The sequence below is a fragment of the Gavia stellata genome, chromosome 27, assembly GCF_030936135.1.
Source record: "Gavia stellata isolate bGavSte3 chromosome 27, bGavSte3.hap2, whole genome shotgun sequence".
Lineage (NCBI taxonomy): Eukaryota > Metazoa > Chordata > Aves > Gaviiformes > Gaviidae > Gavia > Gavia stellata.
Window position 1 is genome coordinate 4415713 of NC_082620.1, and position 25038 is coordinate 4440750.

General features: G+C 40.0%; 1 protein-coding gene across 5 annotated transcripts in view; it reads right to left on the reverse strand.

The window, feature by feature from the left end:
- Positions 1 to 1036: 1036 nt before the first annotated feature.
- The window catches only part of KIF1B (kinesin family member 1B), a 97841-nt gene continuing 73839 nt past the window's right edge, over positions 1037 to 25038 (reverse strand). For all 5 annotated transcript variants that reach the window (XM_059830119.1, XM_059830118.1, XM_059830117.1 and 2 more), the window contains 18 exons: positions 24487 to 24577; positions 23771 to 23889; positions 22699 to 22754; positions 19892 to 20000; positions 19198 to 19264; positions 17676 to 17760; positions 17312 to 17417; positions 12841 to 12955; positions 12172 to 12305; positions 11583 to 11644; positions 10707 to 10852; positions 10098 to 10337; positions 9636 to 9707; positions 8908 to 9029; positions 7975 to 8124; positions 7274 to 7466; positions 6533 to 6651; positions 1037 to 5733 (listed from right to left, as the gene is read on the reverse strand). In XM_059830119.1, the coding sequence (XP_059686102.1) occupies positions 5691 to 5733; positions 6533 to 6651; positions 7274 to 7466; positions 7975 to 8124; positions 8908 to 9029; positions 9636 to 9707; positions 10098 to 10337; positions 10707 to 10852; positions 11583 to 11644; positions 12172 to 12305; positions 12841 to 12955; positions 17312 to 17417; positions 17676 to 17760; positions 19198 to 19264; positions 19892 to 20000; positions 22699 to 22754; positions 23771 to 23889; positions 24487 to 24577 (2029 nt within the window). In that variant the 3' untranslated portion in view covers positions 1037 to 5690. The remainder of the gene's footprint in view (positions 5734 to 6532; positions 6652 to 7273; positions 7467 to 7974; positions 8125 to 8907; positions 9030 to 9635; positions 9708 to 10097; positions 10338 to 10706; positions 10853 to 11582; positions 11645 to 12171; positions 12306 to 12840; positions 12956 to 17311; positions 17418 to 17675; positions 17761 to 19197; positions 19265 to 19891; positions 20001 to 22698; positions 22755 to 23770; positions 23890 to 24486; positions 24578 to 25038) is intronic.

Sequence of the window (25038 nt, forward strand, 5' to 3'; positions counted from 1 at the left end):
TGAAACGTCCTCCTAAGCTGCAGCCAAAGCCCTCAGTGGGGCCTTGAGGTGTCCCAGAGTTCGGGGAAAAGACGACTTCGGAAACCTGCGACTTAGGAAACCTGCCCATCTGTCCGCATTGAGATTACAATTAGGCTTAAGAGAAGAAGGCTAGTTTCGTACCTTTGCTCCGAGACAGTCAGATGCATCATTTCAAGCGTGTTTACTTGCTATTAAAGGTATACGCTAAACACGAAGACATCAAACTTCGGGTCCACCTTATTTTTGGGCATTGAGAGCGCGTGAACCTGAAAGCAGTAAAACAGCTAGCGGCTTCTCTGAAGTACATCAGCCGGCAGAAGAGCAACCAGAACAAGTCAACAGGTTACTCAAGTGCCTAACTGAAAGAAAATAAGGACTCTGCAACAGCAGCAAGAAGCAAGACATCCATGATAATTTTTCAGATAAGAGACCTAGCCAGCAGTCTGATAAAAGTATTTTGCCATCACGCAGCTGTTTTGCTGTCAAACACCTCTCGTAAGTGTAAGTGGTGGCCCATTTTTGTGTGTCTTAAATGCTTTGGGAATGCCCTGTCCAGTTTCCTCACCGTGACTTTTAAAAGCTACAAAGAACTTCCCACTCTCAGACCAAGATGAGAACGACTCACAGTGATTCCCTGACACATTTTTGTCCGCAGAGCTGGTGCCTTACACTTTGCTGTTGTGTTTCCGTGGTTTGACTTCACATGCTTCCTGTCATTTTTAACGGTCACCCTCAGATAAGCAAGTTTAGTATTGGTAGCACTATGACTACCTTATTTTATCTTTCAAGCAAAAGAATCTTTCGAAAGCATCAAAAAACTATGTAGAAATGCTGCATCAAAGGGAAAAGGACGAGGAAGGATAAGAAGGGCCTCTCATCTTTCTCAAGAACAGCTGAGACAAATTTCTTTTCACAAAAGCCTAAGCTTGTTCAGGACAGGTTTTCAATAAAAGATACTCGTAAATAAATCATAATAAAAGGAGCACACGTTATATCTGCTAATGCACTGGTTGTACCTTTATTGTTTCACCTCGTTCACTAACAATTCAGTGGTGCAAGGTTACCATACACAGTTAGATATCTGCATTGCACACCTAAGGCTATACAGCAAATGGATCAGAATTAGTACAAATACATGAACTATATTTACATTTTGTATACTCAAGCTCCAAATATCGGATATATTTACAAAATAAAATAAGAAAATGAAAACCTGAAATTAATGTACAGTGTTGCTGATACACTCCTTCACTGGGATGAAATCAGTTTGCAAAGAGATTTGTTCAAGAAGGCCACTTATACAGCATATACTTTGTATACCTCGTGTACAGAGAGATTAAACAGGGAAATGGGGACCGCAATTAAAAAAAAAAGTGTTTCAGTGCAACAGCATGTCTAATGTCCAAATTCAAGAACCTTAATCAACTGCACGTGAAGTACGAACAAGCAGAGTGGAAAATTAAGACCTGATCCTGGGCAGCTGATCATTCAAGACTCCCTCTGCTTCTAGTCCCGGGGTTTCAAGGCAAGCAAGAGGTAGTTCAGTACTGCTCAGGATCAGGCCATTAACTTGGCAACATTAAGAACTGAAGACTTATGACCTCCATACCCTCAGCTTTCTGAATACACAGCTGGTCCTGTAAATTTAAAAACTGCTCCAAATAACACTGGACACAACCATCTGGTTAGTGTTGGACTAGTTTTGATTTCAAATGCTTAGAACGCATAAATGGCCTTCTGAACAAAAAAAAGTCAATCCTGTTCTTGAACAGCTGATGTTTTTAAACAAGGAAGCACAAAATTAATACATTCCTGCTACATACAGTACAGTTCAGACCACATATTGGGGTTATTAACCACAATGGAGAGATGCAACACACACATGTTAGAGACCCATTTTGAAGTACATTCAGCAAACCGTTCCAGAGCAGCATTAGCATCCTTCCTTTAAGCAGCAGGTTAACAGCTGCATCTTCAACAAAAACAGCCACGACAGAATAAACTAACACAAACTAAGGCTGGGCAAGAGTACCAGAAAGATGCATATGCATAGGCAGTATTAGTTGATTGTATAGTACCAATGGGTGTTATTCCAAAGCTAATCCTCTTTCTTACCTAATGTGCAATTAATTACAGATGTATAAATATACAATACATTACATAAAATTAAATCCCTGTAAATTAGATAACAAGCAGCAAAAAGTAAAGTCTTTGCTTTGAAATACCTTGCTAATCAGTAATAAGGACTATTAGACACTGACCAAGAAACCCCTTTCTCAGTGGTCTGGAAATAATATTCCCTTCCCTTCTGCATCCAGAATATAGGAATCTTCTTTAAAAAGGTACTTAAAGTGCATTTCTAAAATACAGTATAGGAGGTTTAGTTTAGTTTTGAAACATCCAGGAAGCTCCAACACCAACAACATGGTTTTCAATGGACAAGATAATTTTCTCCTTCCTTTTAGTGAGGAACATAAGAAACTCAAACTGCAGCAGAGTTTCACGCTCATTCTCTCCAAGAAATGCCTATCAAGTTTACTACCAGTGCTTATGCTCAATGGGCTGGCAGGCCCACAGCATGATGCCTCGTCCACAGTGGCCGAGTCCCAAGAGCTGTCTGACTCCAGGACTCACACACGCAGTAGGTAACCAAGACTGGGTTTTTAAATGTCCAGAGAAGGCAGCTTAGCACATTTTTCCCTTCTTGCACTGTTTCTAAAACAAATTTTCTAACATGCTGGGCTAGATCAAAAAAAGCTTTAAAGTGAATGGAAATCCACATTTTTTTTTTGCTTTGTTATCCTTTTTAAGAAAACTTGAATTGATTTCAGTCCAGTTTTAAGTGGGGAAACTGATGTCTCAAACCAGACTTCAATAATTGGTGAAAAACCGTTAACTGTATGCCTTTATGTCAGACCTGAAAATAGTAATGCCCATTTGAACTCCACACAACAAGAATCTATTTTGTCACAGATTATGCAGCTTTAAGAGATAGTGATGCTTAAAAATAGGTTTTTGCTCTTCCGATGATCTGTTATCCACATAGACATCAAGTCATCAGAAGCTGCTTGGAGTCTTTAGATACAAGAGTAACCTTTACACAACGCTGTAACATTTCCAGCTCTGTACAAAATAAGCATCTGTCTCTTCCTGCTTTTAAAGTAAGATCCCTTAATCATGTTTCTATGCAATGCCTATATCCCCTTAGTTAATTTTCTGGCTTATCCAAAGCAAAGACTTAGCAAACTAGTTTTCTTCTAGTTAAAACAGAAAAAGAAAAATTAAAATGCTCTCACAGTGTGTCACAAAATACCACCTATCACTACCCCTCCTCAAACTGGTTCTACTTTCATTATAAAAGGTGGTAATGGCAACAACAACTTAGTGCTTAAAATTAACCTAATTCTTGAAATCGGCTTAGCTCCAGCTTGGGGAGCCCTCTTGCAGCACTAGTAGTCTGTCTTACCCACACACTGGAAGTGCATTATCATCCATTGCATAACAAAGGAATATGATCACTGTATTAAGAGTCACACACAATTAAACAAGACAAAACCAGAAGAAAAAACCCAAACCCATCACTATTATGCTCCTGGGTCTCCAGGATGCTCCCTCACTCTGGCTTCCAGTTCTGAAATAAATCTGAGGACCATAGGAGATAGCATGAGCACATGATTTAGCTTTAGTACTATCTCGAAATATATAAAGATATGTCCTAGCAAGCATCAGACTCCATCTCCCTGCTCCTTTGCCAACCATGCTTTTAGGACATCTCATTATGCATTGCACTTTACTGAAGAATGAAAATGCCATAAAGCTAAAAAATTGCTCAACTGATGCCAGTCCCACATATGCTTTTTACCACAGAATTTCCAATGCATGGCATGACCTGCTGATGAGTGAGTTGAATCAAAATGACCTTCTTGAGCTGGAGTGTGCCCAGAAGTGCCTACTGTAATAGTGGAACAAAACCCTTTTTAAGTCTCCTTTGAGAGGTCGGAACCTTGGGATGAAATTCCTGTACATTCCCCAGGATCACAGCTAACCCTATCAGTGCCCAATGTATGTCAAGAAAGTATAGCACAGCAGTCTGAGACATAGCAAAAGAAAACGAACACCCCCTCCCCAATCTCCCTGAAAACAGAAAAGAAAGATGAGTTCACTTCGCAGAAAGGGAATTCATTCTGCTTTCCTTTCTTGGGGCAAGGACCAACACTTTGGCCACAGGGAGAACTTACATTGTAGGTCTAGAACTAACACCACCCAGCTGATCTCCAAGCTGCCAATTATTACACCCCACTGACCAGGACCAGAGTCCACTTGATCCATCCTCCAGGAAGGATTAATTCTGAAGTTAAAACTAACTAGGGGGTTTTAACTGATAAAAACTGTAGCAGGGAAATTAGAAGACATTCAACAGTTATTCCAAAAGGAACTGAAAGTGTCCTGCTGTTCCCTGGAGAATACTGCAAGTGCTAGGTCTAGAAAGTATTTTGTAGACAGAGGATGCTTTCCCCATGAACAGATGGGATGTCATCTGACTATTCCAGATAAGGGATGCATGCATAAGGCAGGCCTTTCAGAATGATGCCATAAAGCAGTCTATCCTAACATACCAATGACAACCGTAAGCTGTTCTGGAGAGGTGAGAACTGGTGCTACAGGAACTCAGAAGTCAGGACTAGAAGCAGAAAGAGGAGATACTGCCCTCCCCTGGTGATCTCCTGAAAGCGCTCCGGGGAACAACCACACTGCTCGGTTTCTGCTTAACACTCTCCATCTGCCAAATACGAGGCTGAGCATCTAAAACTTTAGGGATTATATTTAATATTTCAGCGATGTGGTTTATTTTTCCTCACACCAGCACAAGTTTCATCTCCTCAGCTCAGTTCAGAGGCAGAGGAGTGAGTGTTAGTGTTCTGGGAAAGAGTTAAAGCCGAGCACTGTTCACCTGCAAGCCCACAGCAAGAGTTTAAAGGCAGATTATTCTAGCCAGCTCCTCTTGGTTTGTTCCCTACCTTTTTCCAGCTCGTGCCTTAGCCTGATGGACCCTGGAAACTCAAAAACTTGCACCAAGTCCAAAATCCAGTCTACCCAGATAGATTTGTCCAATATTAGCTTTCAACAGAGTTTAAATTAGTGGCTGGATCCAGAAAGCCTGAGGAGCTACTGCAGTTCCTGGCTGGGTAATGTCTATATAGAAGAATTTATCTTTCCCCGGCATTAGAACTTTGCCCTGAGGGAACCAATGACTACTGCCAAGTCACAAATTGAATGAAAAACCTGCAGCAGTCTAGACAGACAACAATGGACAGTGGGACGGACACCAAAAGGTCAGTTGGAATGGGAAAACAATGGTTATAAGAAAAAATAAATAACTTTTTTTTTTTCTTTTTAGAGTCGTGCATAATCACTCATTTTTTTTGATTTTTTTTTCCTTTCTCTTTTTGTTTGGCCACATGCTACTAGAACGATTCTCGGTACAAGTGAAAAGAAACAAAGTAGGGTTAGAATACCTAGAAAATGTGCTGAAGGAGTTGGGAAGGTAGGGGATGTTAAGCCACAGGATTACATACAAGAGAAACTGTCAAGAATCACAAAGAGAAAATGAGAGGTAACTATCTATCAGAAGGTGAGTTAGGGAGAACAGATGAGAACATTACATGGACTCAGTACTTCAGCTGGCCCGTGCGTCTTCGAGCCAGTTTTGACCTGCGCAAGGAAAAAAAAAAAAATATTTGTTCAATTCCAGAAATTACTTTTTCTTCCCTCCCCACAGTTTGTCCACCTTTTTTTTAAATCCTTTCATATAATCCTAGTTTAGTCCACATGTTTAAAAAGTAAAACTTATCAAGGGCTGTAATAAGAATGGCTTCTCACTCTTCTGCTGTGCTCCTTCAAAGGAAGACAGGTTCTTTTAAGGACTGCCCTGTTAATAAATTATTTGATGCTCTACAGTAATAGCTTAGTTTTTAATTATTATTTTTTTACTGAAAGGAAGAGCTACCGTAAGATCTCTCCAGCAAGCAGGGGGTGTCTGTGACCTGTGTTAAAGGGAAGGCTTCTAGAGAAGTTCAAAAAAGAGAAGGAAAGGAGAATTTCTGCTTTAGCTCACAATCAAGAGAATGAAAAGGCAGTCCAGACCTGCCTGCACAGAGGCAGTAAGAAGCTTTATAAATTTGTAAAAGAGCTATACAATGAAACCATTTTGTGGCCTCCAAATGTAGTATTGCATGAAGCATACCACACCTATCCAAACTGGATACACCTGTTAAAAATGTCACAAGCCAAAGCAACAGCCACTGCATTTCCTGAAATACAGGGCTTGTTTGACTTTTTGTTTGTTTGGTTGGTTTTTTTGTTGCCACGCTCCTCCCTCCTTCAGTTCACCTATCTTGTCAAATTCTTCAGAACAAGATTAAATTCTGTGAGGAACTATCTGCCTACTTGCTTATGACTATCTCACTATCTTCATGCTTTGCAGCACTGTCTGCCCAGAACTGCCTCTTACCGTATTGTGCCCGCAAGAAGTGGATTGAAGGCATATAACCAGTCATTCATGTCTTTGTCATTGATGGCCTGGAGCAGGACCCCACGATGCTTTGTGCATACGCCAAATGTGTTGGGTGTCTGGAATATTAAGGACAATTTAGAATACTGCAGTTGACAAGCACAGAAACTGATGCACACTTCCTCTGTGAGGAAGAGTTTGCTACGTCACATTCCAAAAAAACCACAAGACCTAAGGTCTTTCATTCAAGTTTCACTGGTTATTTCCAGGTTATTGTTAGTCAGTCAAATGGGACATCTTCTACAAAATATAGCTTTAACTGATAAGTGTGGACTTTAAGAGCTGCTGAGATGGACCGGTAAAGTTAATTTGATTACTTGCAGGATGTTTGTGTTGTTTTGTTGGGTTTTTTTAAACAAACAAACAAAACACACAACCCCAAAACACCACACAAACAAAATAACAAAAACCAAACACACAGGGTGATGGTACCAACACATGCTCATAAAAGCAAATACGATGCATAACAGCAGTCCGTTTCAGTCTCTTGTACAATTGTTTCCAAAACATAAGAAACCCTGAACAAACTGGGAACTTTGTAGGCAGAATCATCAGATGCCAGACATTCTCCAAGACACAGATGCGTTTTCCTGGGACCAGAGATGACACACAGGATGGTATGGATGCACTACTACCTGTAATGTTCCTGCTCTATGGGTAAATAATAGCTCTCAGACTGACCTTCACCATTGCCTGTTGATCCTCACTGTATTCCACCTGAGCTGTGGATAAGTTTATGATTCCTCTTTCTACAGGATCTTTGTCACTGTTGTAAATAAAAACATAGGGACGGCGAACCACCACAAAGTGCTTGGCCCAGGAGCTGGAGAGTGGCTCCTTGAAGTGGAGGTATCCTTTCTTTGAGACCACAGAGCTGGAAAAAACACCAAACCAAAACAAACCCACAGATAAACAGGAATACATTTTCCCCTGAATAAGGCACCTACTGAGTATCCCTATTAACTGCAAAACACTGTGTAAGACACTTGGTCCTTAATACATTTTGTCCACAACAGTATTATGAAAAAGCTCTTCTATAGCAACCTGAATTTTGTCTTCAACATCTATGCTAAAGTCTGACAGAAAGAAGGACCCACAAAGATCTCTACTTCAGCGAACTTCAGCCATGGTTTTCATGATAACAGACATTACATTTAAGTCACTGGAAATCCTGTTCATTAAATAGATGCAGGGAATGAATGCTGTAGAGATCAAATATCAACATGACCTTCATCAATCCTGCCTCCATCATACAGGACTCTGCAGTTCTGCTATCACCTGTGTCATTTACCTTCTTCAAATGGGGCAAAGAAACTACAATCTCAGAAAGCCCTTGTGACAGCCCTAAGGAAGCCATTATCACACGACAACAGAAAACTTACCCTGGTCTGATTTCCTCAATATCAGGAACGAGGTTTAGGAATTCATTCTTTCCAGCTCTGGCAAGATAGGACGTTTCTACTGCAGGAATTAGCTGGAACTGTTCCACCTCATGACAGGGACTGGAGGCACGAGAATTTGCTTCTGGTGTCCTTTAAAAACAAGCGGAGAAAGAAAAATAAATCACAAACCAACTGAATGTGACAATGGAATTTAAAGTGCATCTACAGCCTAGCCTGTCTTACAAGTTTCATCCTCCAGTCCAGATTTTTTGTGTGACATTGGGATCCTTTTGTACAATACCAAATAGCATTTCCCTTGAAATCTGTGGAATAAAACTTACAACTGCTGGTAAGTTGTTTCCCTACCACTTCTCCCTCATTTCTCTTGCCAAACACAGTCACAATACAGACATATGTCTTACTATGGTTTGGTGTAAAATGTACTACTTCATCAAGCGCTGCTCCTCTCAGGGATGTTAAACTGAGAAGGTACAAATTACGTCTTTCACTAAGTAGTTATTCCCAATTTCATCAAAAATATCTTTTATAGATATAACAGAGAAAGATAAACAGAGATTACCAGCCAAACTGGTTTATTCTGGGTTGTTGTTAGCAGGTCTTTTTTAATAGACCTCTGAAAAAAAAAATTGTGAACTCTACACACTGAAGATGCACTGGTCACTGGAACGACAAGCATCTGACTGTTCTTTCAGCACAAAAAAAAACCACTTCAAAAGAACAAAATGGGGAAAAATAATTGTGCAGAGTGATTGGAGAAGATAAGGCAAGGGGGCTGTACAGAGAAATATCTGAAAGTAGGGAAAAGGAAGAAAGCCGGGGGGGGGGGGGGTGGGTGGAAATCAGAAAACATAGCAAAGACAGATTTGTGAAGCACTGAGAAGTAATGTTTTCCTATTAATACCCTATACTTACTTCTGATCAATTGAATTGCATCTTGAATCCACCAGAGAAGGGCAGGTAGATGAAGGTGTGAGGGTAGCACTGCTGAAACTCGACACTGATGGGTCCCGCCCAATGGGAGAAATATCTGACAACTTCAAGGACAAAAACAGGCAAAACATTACAGAGGAGGTTTTTTTGTAGCTAGTGTTCAGTCCTGGCTAGAACATGGCATTCAGCATGCGGGAGACTCAGGTAATAGGAGGGTATTCTATCAGCCATTTCCCTACTCAGTAGTCAAATTTTTGCACACAACCATCATAAACCCATCTGAGGGTGAAAATACAATGGCACTTCTGTAGACACAGCTTGTTATTAATGTCCTACATTTCTGATTATTCACACCCTGACTTCCTCAAAAGAATATTGCAACTCTGTGTCCCCTGTGCCTATAGTCAGAATTTTTAAAAGAGCCAATTTATCCTTTTACATAGGGAAAGTGTATGTAGGGAAAGATAGTAAGAGCACTGCCAGTCTGCTAATAAACTAGAAGCTATACTATAGTCCAAGCTCACACCATTTCTAATTCCTGCAATAGTCTTTGGAACCTGATGCTGAATAGCCAAATGCTTCCAACAGACTGAAAATAAAGTAAATTAATGTGAAGTGTTTTGTCTCTTCATAGTATCAGATTCCACAAACTACAAATATATTGCTATTGTACTACAAATATAGTGTATTGTATTGCATGAAACATTTACCTTACAATCACTGATGCTGTTGTACACCTGGTTAAATTCCCGATTGAAAGTGTGAGTAAGAAGCTGCAGACACTAAGACAAAAAATAATTTTACGTTTAGATTTTCAGAGAAATTTGAACACAAGAGGCAATTTGCCAAGACACACTTGGCAGTTCATGAAAAACTAAACAAATTCTAAACTGCTGTGAAATAATCCCAGAAGAAGAGGGGAATAATCACTTCCCTTGATAAAATTACAAAGTTTCATTTACAGAACTAATGAAGGGGAATGAGGTACAGCCATAGCACAAAGCTAGCCACCAGCATTGGCTGGTGAGAATGGATCATTTCACTATAGAGCATATTAAAATGGAACTCACACAATACTGGATATTCACCCTGCTATCCGAGAAGCTCATCATTAATCTTTAATCATCTTTGGCACCTCAATTTAGACCCATGATGCTTTTCTCATGTTATACCTTGGTGGCCAGCTCTTTCTCCCGATCCACCAGGCTCTCTATATCTGCTGAGTCATAGCCACTGCTCTCACTGGGCGTCACAGCACTCTCAAATGTTGTAGTCGAAATTTGTGAGGAAATGCTGGTGGAGGTACTGAGGGTTCCACTGCTCAGACTGGGAGACAATGAGTCACTCAGGGACTTAGGGATGCTGTCACCAAGCTTTTCACGAAGCAGAAGGAAATGTCGGGTTTTTTCCACCTAGTACGAAAAGAAATCAGTATCATCTGCTCCAGGATGTTGCCTATTTTACAGGCACTGAATTCTTATGCATTCTTTTAAGATTCATACCAGTAAACATTTTCCCCAGGGAGGGGAGTCTACAATGGCACTAGAAGTTGAATCTGCCTTTGTTGAATACCCTGAGATTCTGAGCTGAAGATTCTACTCAGCAGCCAGCCACACACTTTCTATCTTCTCTGTTGGAAAAATTATTTAAATCTTGACTTTGAGAACAACCTCCCATTTGGGAACCTGTTCAGCTCAGAAGGTCTCGCAGTGGGTAGACTAAAGGCAAATTCAAAGGTACGGTCATGCTTTTTCTTTCACTTCCCCTATCTCTTTCCTCACCTCATGCAGCAGCTCCAGTTTCTCCAATTCCCACTGATGCTCTAGAATGAGGCTGTCACCCCTGGGCCTCCAACCTGCCAGGTTCTCTTCTCCTCGCACATATGCCACGGATGTATCCAGGACTTTCCTCCTCCTCCTCTGCATTCCTGAGCAGTAAACAACAACGTTAAGACATGTTAAAAACATAGCCAGAGGGATGCCACTAAGAAACACTTACCAATTAGCAATCTGCAAAGAACCAGCACTTCTGCTGTTTGGCTGGAAACATACATGGCAATGATTTCATTAACAGCAATCACACCTCCCCAAGAGATTTGATTTAGCCCAGCTTTCTTGCTTCATTCAGCTATTTGCTATTGACCACGATATAATGCAAACTCCTGTTCAGTCTAATTCAACACAAGAACTTCAATTGCTAGGTCTTAGAGGAAATAATATACTGATACTACGTGAACTACATTCCTTCCAAGTTATCAAGCTTGCATCAGGTATCAGTAGTATTTTCAAAAGACCAAGACAAAACCCTATTGCTGCAAAACGAAGTCTCAGCTATGTTAGTCATGAGCCATGTATTATGCCCCCTAAGTCTATGATCCAGGTAAATGCCCAGTTTCCTGATATACCCATGTCAGAAAATGTAAAGTTTTCAGTGAATCCTTGGTTCACCAATGGTAAACACAGACCCAAGTCAAAAGTAAAAGCCTGCATAAGTTTTTTATGGAATAGCAATGTTCCATTGCTCCTATGAAACACACGTTGCTCCTATGAACTGCTTCCTATCAGGACAGAAGTGTTTACTCTGTTCTGTGTATGAAATTTTCTGCAATATTTCAGTTTACAGCATCTTTATCGCTTGAACACCCAGCCACTGCTTACCTGGACTTCCTGTGTCTGCCATTTTGCATAAACTTAGTTCATAGATCCCAGTTACCCGATTGCTGTTCACAAGGAGCCAGAGGGGAAAAAAAAAACACTATTATCTTCAGGAATAAAGTGCATTAGCTTTAGTTGAGTGGTCCCCAAATTAGAAATCTGAGTATAGTTGTTAGTTAGAACTGCATCTGAATTCTAATCTTGACTTAAAATAGCCAGGACAGACTGCAAGATCTCTAAAAAATGGCGTTTCCCCCATGTTCCCTCCCACCCCCCATTAGACTCAGAGAGCAGCTGCTGCAGTAAATTCCAGGTCAGGGTCAGGGTCATCTATGTGCAAGCTTGAAAAATGGATCTCTCTTTCCAACTGTTCAGTCAGAAGGCTGGAAAAGGGGTCAGTAAAGAGAGAAGCCATCAGAGTTTCACTGAAATAAATGCAAGAAAGAATGTTCAAAACTAGACTGGAGAACTATAACTAGGTAGACTTTCAAGGAAGAAATAAAAAACTAAGCTACATTCTCCCCATGGCCTCCAAGAAAAAAAGCATACGCTGACATAAAACATCAATAGCAAAATTAATAACTGAACTTACGAATCTGGAGATTTGGAGTAACCACTGCCAAAGAGATTGCGTAGTGATCGTGGTGGGGAGATCTTGGCATCTCGTGAGTAAAAGACCATACAAACATCCTTTGTTATAACGGCAGGCTGAATGCAGTGGTCAAGCTAAGAGAAAAAACAGTAATGAATGAGTGGCTGCAGACAACTATGCCAAGTTATACTGCTTCCGTCTTTTAGTGGGATAGCTTTTTGAAATTTGTTCTTGTTTGGGTCTTTGGTAAAGGGTTTTCATACGTTCTGTGAAAGAGAACTGTCAAATTTCTTGATGCATCTTGTGGGCGAAATAATTTTACTACACAAAACAACAGTGTGTTGCACACAAAACCAAGAGCTAGGCCAGTGTTTGTAACACTAGTAGTACTTACATAGCAACATTCACTGATTTCAATGCATTTTCAGATACAAAGATAGATAAAATGAGGCACAGAAAGGTAAGGAGATCACCAGTTTCACTTCACATTTGTTGCAAGGCAGTAACACCTTGACATCAAGATGTTAACTGTGAATAAATTTTTCCACCCTGTTCTCAGAAGAATGAATAAAGACTTTCACTGGCTTCAGGATTCAAAATAATTTCGTCCAGTAAGTATTTATTTCAGGTACACACAGTCTGTTGTCTCAAAAGGCATAGGTCTCTAACCTCCAGGTAAGCAGAAAGGGTCATATATATCTTCTCTCCATATGGTGTCACTCGATTGAGGAGAAGGGAGTTATGCAAGGAGCTATCCCAAACCGCTTCAAACCGATAGAAAGTCCTGGAAAAAAGAACAGTAAAAGCTCAATAGTAAGAGTTCCTCTGCATCCCTCTCATCGGCCAGTGTAAAGCATCTCTTCCTTGACATAATCCACTACGACTCTCAGTGGCCTAGGTAGTAAATACTTGAAGCAAAGACCATCTCTTCTTTCCCAAGATCACTTACTTCTACCTCAAATAGTGTGGCATAAGAGCTCATTACCTGTTATGAAAAAGACTCATCTGAGAGAGAAAGAGGGAATACAGAAGAGAACAAAAGCTGTCATAACACTACAGGGAAGTCAGCACTAAAGAACTGTGTTTCTAAACAGACAGAATTCCTCTCTGTTGCTTCAGGTGCAATTCAGCCCAGCGGGACCTCTAAAGAGCATGGGAAGATTCTTTTTTATCAGCAACAGTCATTCTATACCATATTTTAGGACTAACAAATAGCAACAGAAGAGATCCCTCTACTACTTAGTCTTATAAAACCAGCAGCTTCTGACAGCAAATGAGAATGATTGATAGGTAGGGATAGGGCCTATAGTCAAGTGATAAAGATTTCTTTCTGTGTCCCTATCAGCTTCAACTAAAAGCTTGCAGATCTAACACAAACTTTTTAAGAAGTTTCTTCAATTCGGTACATGGAAAGAAAGGAGCTGAAGGCTCCCCACAGTTCTACCCCAGCAATCAGGAAAGTTCATCTGTTCGAGTAAAAAGTGAGAGACAGCATCATACACCCGACAGCTAAATCATCAGATCTAGACTGACCATTACACTCTCTCCTAACAGGGGCTTAGGGAAATGAGCTTTCTTCCTTTCTCACAGGTAAAGATTGACTTCATGTAGGTTCCTTTGGAAAGAAATCCTATACCCTTATTCAGGAATACAGCACGCTTGTCTACACTGGTAACAGAAAAAGAAGGTATTACTTCTTCATCACCTCCATATAATTTCCCTCCCAAATCCCCTTGCTGTTGAGGTTTTCCATCCCATTTCCAGTCCAAATGATGTGGTATTAAAAGCAAGAAAGTGCTTCATATAACTTGTTTTAAAAAAATAATATATATCTCTAAAGAGCTTCTGTACTAATGCCAAAGGCCAACTCGGAAAAATAGAAAACGAAACCGAAGACAAATGACAAAAAGCAAGGTGGGGGTGGAAGGAAGAAATAACAAAAAACAAAACAAAACAAAAGAAACAACATGAAACAGCCTAAGAGCAGGCATATCAGAAACAGAGTTCTGATCTCAGAGTTCCCAAGAATTCCCTTTTCTTGATACCTATTACACAATTCCAAGCTAATACATCGAGACACCATGAACTGTGCAGTCAAGTAATATAATTTGAGAATATTGCTAAATACTGTTTGCATTTGAAGTTGCATACTTAAGGAATGACTTCTAAATGTCTTGCTTCTATTAAAAATGCTACAGAGAAACATATTCTAAAGGCTAAGTAATCGGTAACTTTAAAAGCACTGTAATGTAATAATCCTTGCTTGAGTTAAGATTAGGCAAACAACACAGGTTGTCCTCTAACCCTTTACAAATCTGTGTCGAGTCCCTATGTTTTAATTTTTCATCATGTCTTAGTTAAGAGAGCACTTTTTTTAAACCTTTAGCAAGCTCCAGATCTACTATCTGGGTGGAAGGAAAAGTAGTAAAACCTGGTTCTCCACAGATGGGAAAGCCAGCGTACCTAGCCCCCGAATCAGCTCTGCACCATTTGCCAAACACGACTTCTCATCATGAAGAGAGCACACAGGTGTAAATGTTCATCAGCGCAGAACTAAATGCTCCTCTTTAGCAAAATGATGATCTTTGGATGAACACCAAATTGAAGTCAAACAGAGCTTCGAGACAGTTACTCTACCGGATTTTTTCTAGCCAGGAAGTTAAATATACACAGTCTTGCCTGTCCAAATCAGAACTTGCTAGAATAGTTATAAAGGGAGACAAAAACCATAAGTGAGCAGACATCTTTCAGCATAGCCAACAGCGCAAGGAGGAAAATGGAGCACGGAACAAGAAAAGCATGGAAAACAGGAAAAAACAGGTTAAAGGCACCAATGTATAGTTAGAACTGATTTTTAAGTGCATTTTAGCATTAGTGAAAGGCGGTGAATTGACAGCACTGAAGACTTAAGTCTTCTCTTTTTCAAAGAGGCAGAACACAGAAAGCAGAATGCAAATTGTCCCAGACTGCGCAGCCAGCATGCTTGGCTGTGATCCAGCCTGGAAGGTGAAAGAGGAATCCAGACTGAGCAGCTACTACATGTCTCGCTTCTCTGCCAACTGGTAAACTAAGAGGTAGCAACCACATGGTTAACTTTCAGATGCAAATCCAACCTAAGAACAGAGGTTGAAGGCCAGTCACATGGCAGCCACTGCTTTTTGTTCAGTGCAATTCTGAGCTGGAATTTCAAGTAACCTAATCATTCAGTCCTTGACTTGGTACTTCATACGTGGCAAGCATTACAGAGTCAGGAACAGTAAGAAATTCCAACTGCAGTTCTTTGATACAGAACAAGGAAGAAAATAGCAAGGACAACAAAGAGGGACTATATTCTGATGGCACATTTTGAGAATCAGAAAGGCTGAACGAAGGAAGCTCTCTCTCACATGTGAAGAAAGTTTACCTTCACAAGTCCCCCACTGAATTGTACCTGAATAAACCCCTGACACAAAGCAGGAGGAGGTATACTACTTCTGGAAGAGCTAAGAGGCATGCTAACAGAATTCAGTAAAAGCTAAAAGGGAAGTGGCAGCAATACAAATGGGACATAAAGCATTCTATTTTCAAGAATCTTTATGTATAAAGGAAGCAAACAGAAAATACCTAGGCATATCCTTATCAAGAAAGAGCCTGTAAAAACATAGAAAGAGCTTCAGTTAGTGCAGCCAAAAGCAGAACAGAAAAGCAACAGCTGAGAGGAACAGAACAAGTGGACTTAAAAAAAAAAAAGCCAAAAAAACACCAACCAGAAAACACGTCTGTAGACAATGAGCAAACATAAGACATATGTCTTACCAGGGCTTCAATCCCACTCCACCACCCTGCCATGCACTCATCCCACAAGTTAAATCTTGGCATTTTGGTAAAAGATGGTCAAGAGCTTCACTTCACTCACACTCATCGTTCATCCAAGTGGCCCACCTAATAGCTATACAGGAATTCCTGGAAATTGCTAGAGAACAGAAAGTATAGGGCTTTCCAACTGCAAATCCAATAATATCAGACTGGAAACTAGCAACAGTCCCCTTACGTTCCAGCTATACTGATCCATTAATTCAAATACACCAGATACACCAGAAGCAGAACACCCATTTCTCAGTGGGAGGCAAAGAATAGCTGCTAAAACCCTGTCACTGGGTGCAGTTACAGAGACTAGATGGCAGGAAGACATTCAGTTGGTAGGAGCGGTGTCCTGAATCCACCTTTAATATCGCAGTGGTGTTTCAAAGTCCAAGCCTCTAATGGAGAAGGAAGAAGCCATTTCAGAGCCTAGAAGGATTCCGCCTCCAGCATTCAGCAGCTGCAGCAGAGATGGGCTCCAGAACAGCCCCTCCCCTCTGGAATCACTCATTCAGAGTTAAATCTCAGAGATATTCCTGCTTTGCACCAGCTAAACAGAGCTGCGGAGTGGTCAAGTGACTTGGCTGATGTCAGAGTAGGGAGAGGCTGTGCCGGCAATGCAGCATTCTGCTTCACTGCCCTTTGTTGCAGACACTGAAGCAAAACAATGCGGAGTCTGACTGATCTTTACAGCAATGCACCCTAACGAGGAGACACACACAGCCAGAAACCTCTCAGACAGGGGCCCTGCTGTTGCCCGAATGACTGCAGATACATGGAACAGACAGACACCCCCTTATTAGAACTGGAGTCAATTTGTGATACATCTGTATAAATCCACAAATTATGAAGTTTAATTTACAAAGCATGGCTGTTGCTTAAATAGTCACATACTTGTTCCAGGAATAATATAGGCATGTACACACCCATAAATATAGCCCCTGAGATTGCCCTTGTACTTCAATGCCATATTCCAGCAACAAACCTTGATGTCAGTTTAAAAGTTCTGGGTTAAATTCTGAGACTCCCTTAAGCTGTTCCTTTCCATCCTCTCTTTATGGTGCATACAAATGGAAAGTAATTCAAATGCACTATCAAGAAATCCTCCATGTAGACCAATGGACTTCAGCCTTAGCAAGAATTTATGGTAATGCTCATTCTCTATCTGTATGCCCTCTGCCCATGGAATTCTACATTTAATAATTAGCAATATTCCCAGCTTTCCAAACATCCTACCAATCAATACCCGAGGTTAAAGAAATTTTAGATTCCTGCTTAAGTGCTCGCTTCATTCACTTACCTATTGGAGCTGTGGGAGGACTTCAGGTATTTTGCAGAGATAATATTCAAAGACAGAATAGCATCCACAGCAGCTTCATCTACCTCTGCTTTATTTCTTATACGTCCTGAAAAGGGTAGGAGGGGGAATCAATTAAAACTAAACATGAAACACAGAAGGAATCTGTTTTCCCAAATATCATTTCAGACTATGTGATTAATAAGCAGCCGTAAGTGGAAGTTGCAAAACTTAAGTTTTTCCTCTGGATCTTTTTCAAAATACTCCTCTCACAGCCAATACTGATAAAGATGACAGAATCTGATACAAAGAGAAACTACCATCAGTACTTCCTTACATAGTAACAGGCAAAACAGAATATACTCACCAACAACCAGCTCTCGCACATCTTTCCAGTGCAACTCACTGCCCTTCTCATGGATGATGGTGACTGTGATTCTACGCTGGATCCCCTGGTAGAGTTCAAAAACAAAACACTGGTGAAGTATTCCTGCGTATGCACACTACCCTCATCTATTTTGCACTTACACTGCAAAAATGAAGCAAATAAAATCATTTAAATTAGTCTGTAACTGTGAACACACACCTATGTGTTTTAGGGCCCTAAAATTAACTTAAGAGGAACATTATATTCTCATATGTAACAGAAATTACACTTCTCCCTCCACAGTCCACAAAGGCAGAGGTTTTTAACCTAAAGTAGTCCTGAAATTGTTGCTACACTCTCAAGGAAGGTATGTATGGTCCCTGGGATATATCAGAGTTGACCACAAAAACAAGCAAATACTTGGGTAATGTGTGCTTATATACTTATATGTTATATTAAAGCATATATACCAAGAGCGTGTATACCAAGAGAAAAAGTGTATATACTAAGAGAAGTTACTAGAAAATAGCAACTACTCATGCAGCTATTCTCCTCCTTTGTCACATGTATCTGTTACCAGCCAAAATATAAAACTTCATAATATCTGGGAAGAAGGTAAAATTGTAGAATAGAAAAACACTACGTCTAAAAAAGAAAAAATCTCCAAGTATTTGTTTCAACAGATTCCACTCTTCCAAATGAAGATGACAACTATCCAGGAAGAAGGTGCTTTGTGCGTAACTGTTTCAAAAGAAGTTGAAAGATGTTTGTCTGAATTGGCAATGGTATTTCAGACGCTAGAACTACCTGGTTTGAACTGGAAGTAACTGATGAGGACACTCCAGAACTGAGTAACATTTATTTTTTTTTAAACAAAATTATTGGAATATGACCATTATTCCTAAGCTATAAGATTTGTTCCTATCATTTTAAGAAAAAGAGGAAATGCAAGTCACAGGTAAACTCTACAAAAAGGAACTGAGAATTTGAGCGTAGAAGAAACATAACATAAACCTATAAACAATATTTAACTAGGATTATCTTTAGAATCTAGCTAAAGACAAATTATTAAGGATTATTACATTAGCATTTGTGATTAACTACAGGCATTTAAAATGCACTGAGACATGGTCATTGTGTAGATCTGTCTTCTAGCCACATGCAGTGAGAAAGAACCAATGAAAGCTGAATCCACATGATCCTTCTGTGTCCTTGGTAGAGATGTTACAGAACACTGAAGGCACAAATCTGGTCCCAAAGGTTCCTGCTTTTTAAAAGGCTTTCATGAGCGGGATGCATACTGACTGATAAGCAAAGGGAACAGCAATATACTAGGGGCCAAACATATTCTCCTCATAGCCCAAAGCTAACAGACTAAGTACAGACTGAAAGATGACTGACCCTACAGCTATCATTAGACAACTGTATGGGAAAGAAGACCTGAAAGATGCAAAATCCAGTCATTAGCATTCTAACCACCCCCCAGAGATGAAACTTGCTGTTCTACAGCCTTCATTAGTACCTGGTGAAGCAGGAACGTCCCCTGACAGGGCAGGCCTCCGGTGTGGTCCACAACAGCAGGAATATACCTGTGTGAGACAGTGAAATCAACAGGCAGGAAAGATATACTAGCACAGCAACTTTACTTTGTATTCTGCTGCCAACAGTTAAGTCTCCACGTAGTATCTGAAGAAATAAAAGTGTTTCTGCTGTCTCTCAGACTGGACTCTTTATTGGACCACAGTATCAATGAAATAGAGAAGTATCCTATACGGTACTTCGAGGACTTCTGGAAAACTCTGTGGAACTCACTTCTCAATATAATCCCTAAAGACCTGTCAGGGCAAAACCTTCTCTGTAGCAGAGGTGAACATAAAATAGGGCCTGCTAGATGACTTCCGGAGCGTAACGTCTCTAGTGACCCAAAGAATCTAAACTCATGGCCTACCATAGGATAAGTTTTCCCAGCACCTGTTCAGCTGGTGTGCATGGGCTTTCAAAGTGGAAAGATTACTTCAAGCGTGAAAGAATGTCTTTTATCTCTTCAGTCATTTCCAATGGGGACAATGAATGCCAGCAGAATTTACACCCAATCACTACAAACCATCCAGGCCACCACCCAATAATAAACCTTGTCTGAACAGAACAAAGGGTAAAAGATCAAACTCCCATAAACCACTGTTCTTAAAACACAAAAAAATTAATACGGGACTTACTCCCCTGTTGGCTCCAATTCGCTGATCTCAAACCACACAAGGAGATCGTATTTGCTCACACTCTGGCCCAAGCTGGGTTTGCTCAGAGTATTTAGCTTTGTAGCTGGCACTTAAAGAAAAAAAAAAAAGAAAGAAAGAAAGAAGAATGGTTTACAAACACTGAACAAGTAAAGCTTACCCTAGGGCTCACAGAAACATGTCATTTCAGTGATCCTATGTATTCTATGTACATATGGAGACCACATCTTTTTCTCAAAGCATTGTTTTTTAAATCTAAGTTACTAGATTAAAAAAAAACCAAACCCGCAGTTAAGCAACAAAACAAAAGTGTATCCAAAAAGCTTGTAAAAATACACAGTCTCTCTAGATCCACAGAAAAAGGAGTTTCCTCAGATGTGCATCGGTTACTTTAAGGCTTAACAGTTTGTGATTTAGAATTGCTTAGGTCTGTTCATCGGCAACATTACGCACCCATAAAGTACATTGCCCCTTCCCCTCACAAGAAAAAAAAAGAATTAAAAAAAAAATCAAGAACTTAAAACTTTGGTCTTCCCTTCTTCATGTTACAAATTGCTAATCTCTTGTACCAGTTTATATAAGAGAATGTATATGTACAATGTCTATGTAAAAAGGCTGAACAAGACTTACTCCAGAGCTATAATCCTGCCAAAGTAGTTTCTGGGCTCCTTATTGTTTTGGTATTAGTGATTACTACTTGCCAGATCCTCTCTAATTCCTTTCATACACATGTAGAGATAAACCATGTTAAAAAAAATAGCGAGACAACTGAAATTCTAGCAATAACCTGATATTCCTTCATGCATACTTACATCACACCTTTTAGCTATCATTACATGACTTTTTATTTGTTTACTCATTCCATTTTTGTAAATGGAAACATTATAAAAGCTTAGTTCCTGTGTACTCTGACAGATATTTTTGTAACTCTGCAACTGATTTTCCATTTTTTCTCCTTTTACATACTAACCTCATTGCTTTTATTAAGCCAAATAATTATCCTCCCTTCTAGCCTCTCAAGCCCCATTCTTCCCTTGCTCAAGTGTTCTTTAGCTTCTCCTGTCGTCACACCTCTGTGTATCCTTCAGCTTCCACCATGACTGAATTTCCCATGCACTCACTGGAAGGGCACAACAGTCCCCAGTTAAGAAAAGGTACTTATAGGTATGGCTGTGTAGTCTCTTTTGAAAAACAAAATGTGAATTCTGTTTCTTTTCTGGCTAAAACAGCAGCTAACTTGGAGGGACAGCTTTTACAAGAATCTGTTATTTACAGTACTAGAACTCCATCGTGTTAGGTAGAGAGCTTCAGTGTCATCATTTACTCTTCCCATTCATTAATCAGGGTAGTCACTCATCATATCAGGTAGCTGCACATGAACTCATTACAGCTGGACTCAATTCCATTGATAGCAAGAGGAATATCAAACACACAAGTCACTCAAGTTTACTGCTAAGCAGAGAAACTCAAAAGCACCAGGAGAGAAAAACAGACAGACATATTTAACTAACCATGAAAGCCAGTTCCAGAAGTTCTCAAGAACTTGCTCTGGCACAATTAATAACCAGCATTGTTGTTTCTTTTTTTTTTTCTTTTTTTTTTTTAATAAAACAGAATACAAATGTAAGTGAGGAACAGCACTATTAGTGGCAAAAAAAGAAGATGAGCAAAAAGGAAACCTATATAGAACACAGCGGAATGTTTCATCTACAGCTAGCTGCTTTTTCATATGCAGCATCTCTCGTCTCAATATGACAAAACTATGTACAGAACACACACACACAAAAAAAGAAAAAAAAAAATCAGAGGTCCAGGAAGTTTTGGGGAATCAATCCAGTGAGACAGAAAAATCTGAGATACCTGACACACTGGAGTTTATAGACTCTATATATAGTTTTCTCTAGAATAGCCCTAAACTTAAGCACAGCATCATCCTTCTATGACCGCAACCATGGCAGTTTCTAGTCCCAAGAATACTACGTGATAAAGATAAGGAAAAAAGAATTCTGAAGCACATTTTGGAACTACTTCTACATCTACCATAGATCAAGTTTGGCTACTAACCATCTCGTTTAGGAGCACGCTCACTCTGACAACTGGGAACAGGCAGAAAGAGAAAAGGTGGCAGCTGGTCAGCTCCATCCTGGAAAGCAGCCACAGCAGAGGATGCAAGCACATTGGCATGCTCGGATAGCGTGTTCAGCACATGCACGTTTACATAGCCAGACATAAGATACCTAATCAACTCAATTTTTCTTTCATGGTCTGCAAACGGAATGGAACACATACAAAAAAGAAGGATGGTAGAAATATGCAGGTGAGAGAAAGCTAGAGAAGGAGGAAATTAAGAAGTGAAATGGAAAAGAAAAACCACAAAAGAGTTCAGCATGCATTATTACAATTAAGCAAAGAAAACCAAGGATCATTTCAACAAGACTGACTCACTAAACAAGAATGTTACAGAGCAAAAAGATGAAGCTGTTAATGAATAAGCAAATTTCCAGTCAAGTGCTCAGTAAGCACATAAAGAGCCATAGGCAGATCTCATGGAATATGGTCAACACCTCAGGAATGAAATTCTACCCTTTAATGAAACAAGAAGCACTTCCTGCAAGAGGAGGTTGAAAAGAACATGTGAAAAGGAAGATAGCCAGCACAGATAGATCCAATACCCTTTGCAACATTCACTCCATTAGATTTCTTGGTGTCCTGAATAGCTTAGGAATACACTACAACCTTCATTTTCAGTAGCAGACATGTGATGCACAGAATTAGAGAACTGTTCTCACCTGGCTTTGAGAGCGGCATAGGGGGAGGAAAGAATCTTCGGGAAGGCTGTGGAGGGCTAAAGGGAAATGAAAAGTTACCAATATAGAGGCAGCTAAACATAAAAAATATATACAAATACAGACACATGCATGCATGTATGTATGTATGTATGTATACACACACACTCCATGCAGTCCTTTCACCCATTTTAGTCTCTAAAACTATGCTCACATCCCATGAAGGCAGGTACATGTCACCTGTCAGGAAAACTAGAGGACTCAGCACACTTCTCAGACTAACCTATATCCTTTTTCTATTCTAATTTAATTTATCCTAACTGTCAATTAAAAAAAAAAAATATGTATTTACAATTTCCAGCTGCTCTACCCCCCATTCTGCACTGAAAATTTAAGTAGGTAACAGGCATTTCCCAAAATAACTTAAGGAAAAGGAACAAGCCTCAGCTGGCATTTCCTCTGAAAACCAGCACGTGCTTCCTCTTTGCAGCTGCTGCCTTCAGCAGGAGCGCTAACCAGGGCAAGCAAGCCAGACAACAGCCTCTTCTCTTAAGCTATGAAGACAAGGACTAGGGGTCCTTTCCAAATCCAATTCCTTTCCAATTCCAAAAATTCAAATGCTCAGCACCTTCCACACTAGTAAGTCAAAAGGCTGAGAGCCTTTTGTTTTCCCCCTAATCTCATCTTTCTTCTTTTGTCATCCTACCTTTATGCATCAGGCCACCTGCCCTGAGGGAACACTGCATCCTGGAGCACTGTTAAGGTTTACCCAGAACTCACGGAGATCACCACTGAAGTTCTGAGTACGATATTCTACCACCACAGCAGGGTGGATGCAGCTGTGTTGGGAAAACAACTTTCCATGTTTGAGATGGTAGAACAATTCCATCACTTACTAACAAAACATACCACACTGGGTAAACAGGCCTCTGCCAGCACTCTTGCCTCAGTCAGGAATCCTACTCCTGAGGGTGTGGCTATATAATTTCAGGAATATGATAAAGTACTGCCTGAACTGCAGAGGTAACCTGAGCATGATCACAAACAGCCTTAATGCCAGAATAGTGAACAATACCTGTTGAGATCCTGTCCTTGCAGATGGAGAGGATGCTGCTGATAATGTCCGAAGACTTCAAACACAATAGGCTTTGTTTTGATGTACTCCACAAATGATTCTGTCACTTCCACAGCAATCTATTAGGCAAAGTAAGGGAAGAAAATGAGACATACAAAAAGGAAGTCTTCTAAGTGTGAATTTTAGGAGTCTGTATTTTTCATACAGTTTAGCTCCATTCACAGTAAAAGCAACTGCATTCCTTTTTGGTTTAGGCATTAATTCTACTCTCTGGTAAAGGAGAAAATGAAAGCCTCAATATCAGGCATTTTAAGCAGGAGAAGAGAAAGCTACATGCAACCAAAGGATTACACAGTTCATAAAAATAGATATATTTACTCAGTTCATCTGAGATCACTGAGCACTGCTATTCACATATATTTTATTTCCTGAATTCTAGACTGCTTTCATTGAACATCCTGGAAAGGAAGCAGGGAATTCAAAGGGAGGAAGTAGAGGTGAAGCAGAAGAGTTAAATCTGCCACACATCATTCTGTATTTTGTCCTCCATCGGGGAATTACATCATTCACCTGATCACTCCTCCTACTGTCTATTCTTAATTCCCCTTGCCCCCCTTTCCCATACACCTCTCCTAAGTTTAACAAGTAACAAGAAGGATACACACAACTCCCAGTGCTAAAACAGGCACTTACTATTCATGTAAAGTTTTACTTACATTCTGAACATGGTAAAACCCAAGGGGAGTCCCTCGACCGTTGTTTTTGAGAGGTTCTGTTGAGAAAGCTTCATCATGCCGATGTAAAAAGCTTTAAAAAAAAAAAAACAAACCCGAACCAAAAATAAACCACCACAGAACAGTTTAGTGAAGATTGCTGTGCTGTGAACCCAACACTGAAAGGAAACCCATAAATTTATTCTGCTAGAACTTTACAGGGAGTTGAGCAATGGCCTAAAGCTGGGAATACCCTAGTTTTTGGGACCACAATTCCTGTAGTTGTTTTGTGTCTTTATTACTCCCATTTCTCATTCTCTTTCTTAAGAAACTAAGCCAAAGAACACTTTCACTTGAGAGCTACTGAGTTGCTCAAGGGTCATATAGCTTTCATTCTAATTGAGCATAGGTACAATCTAATATAAAATTTTTCACATTAAAAGCCATTATCAAGCAAAAACTTAAGATATCTATAACTAGTAACTTAAGAGTCCACTCTGATTCTTAATTCCTTTCTGCAAAACTTTATCCTTTAACACTGTGCTAACACAAAGC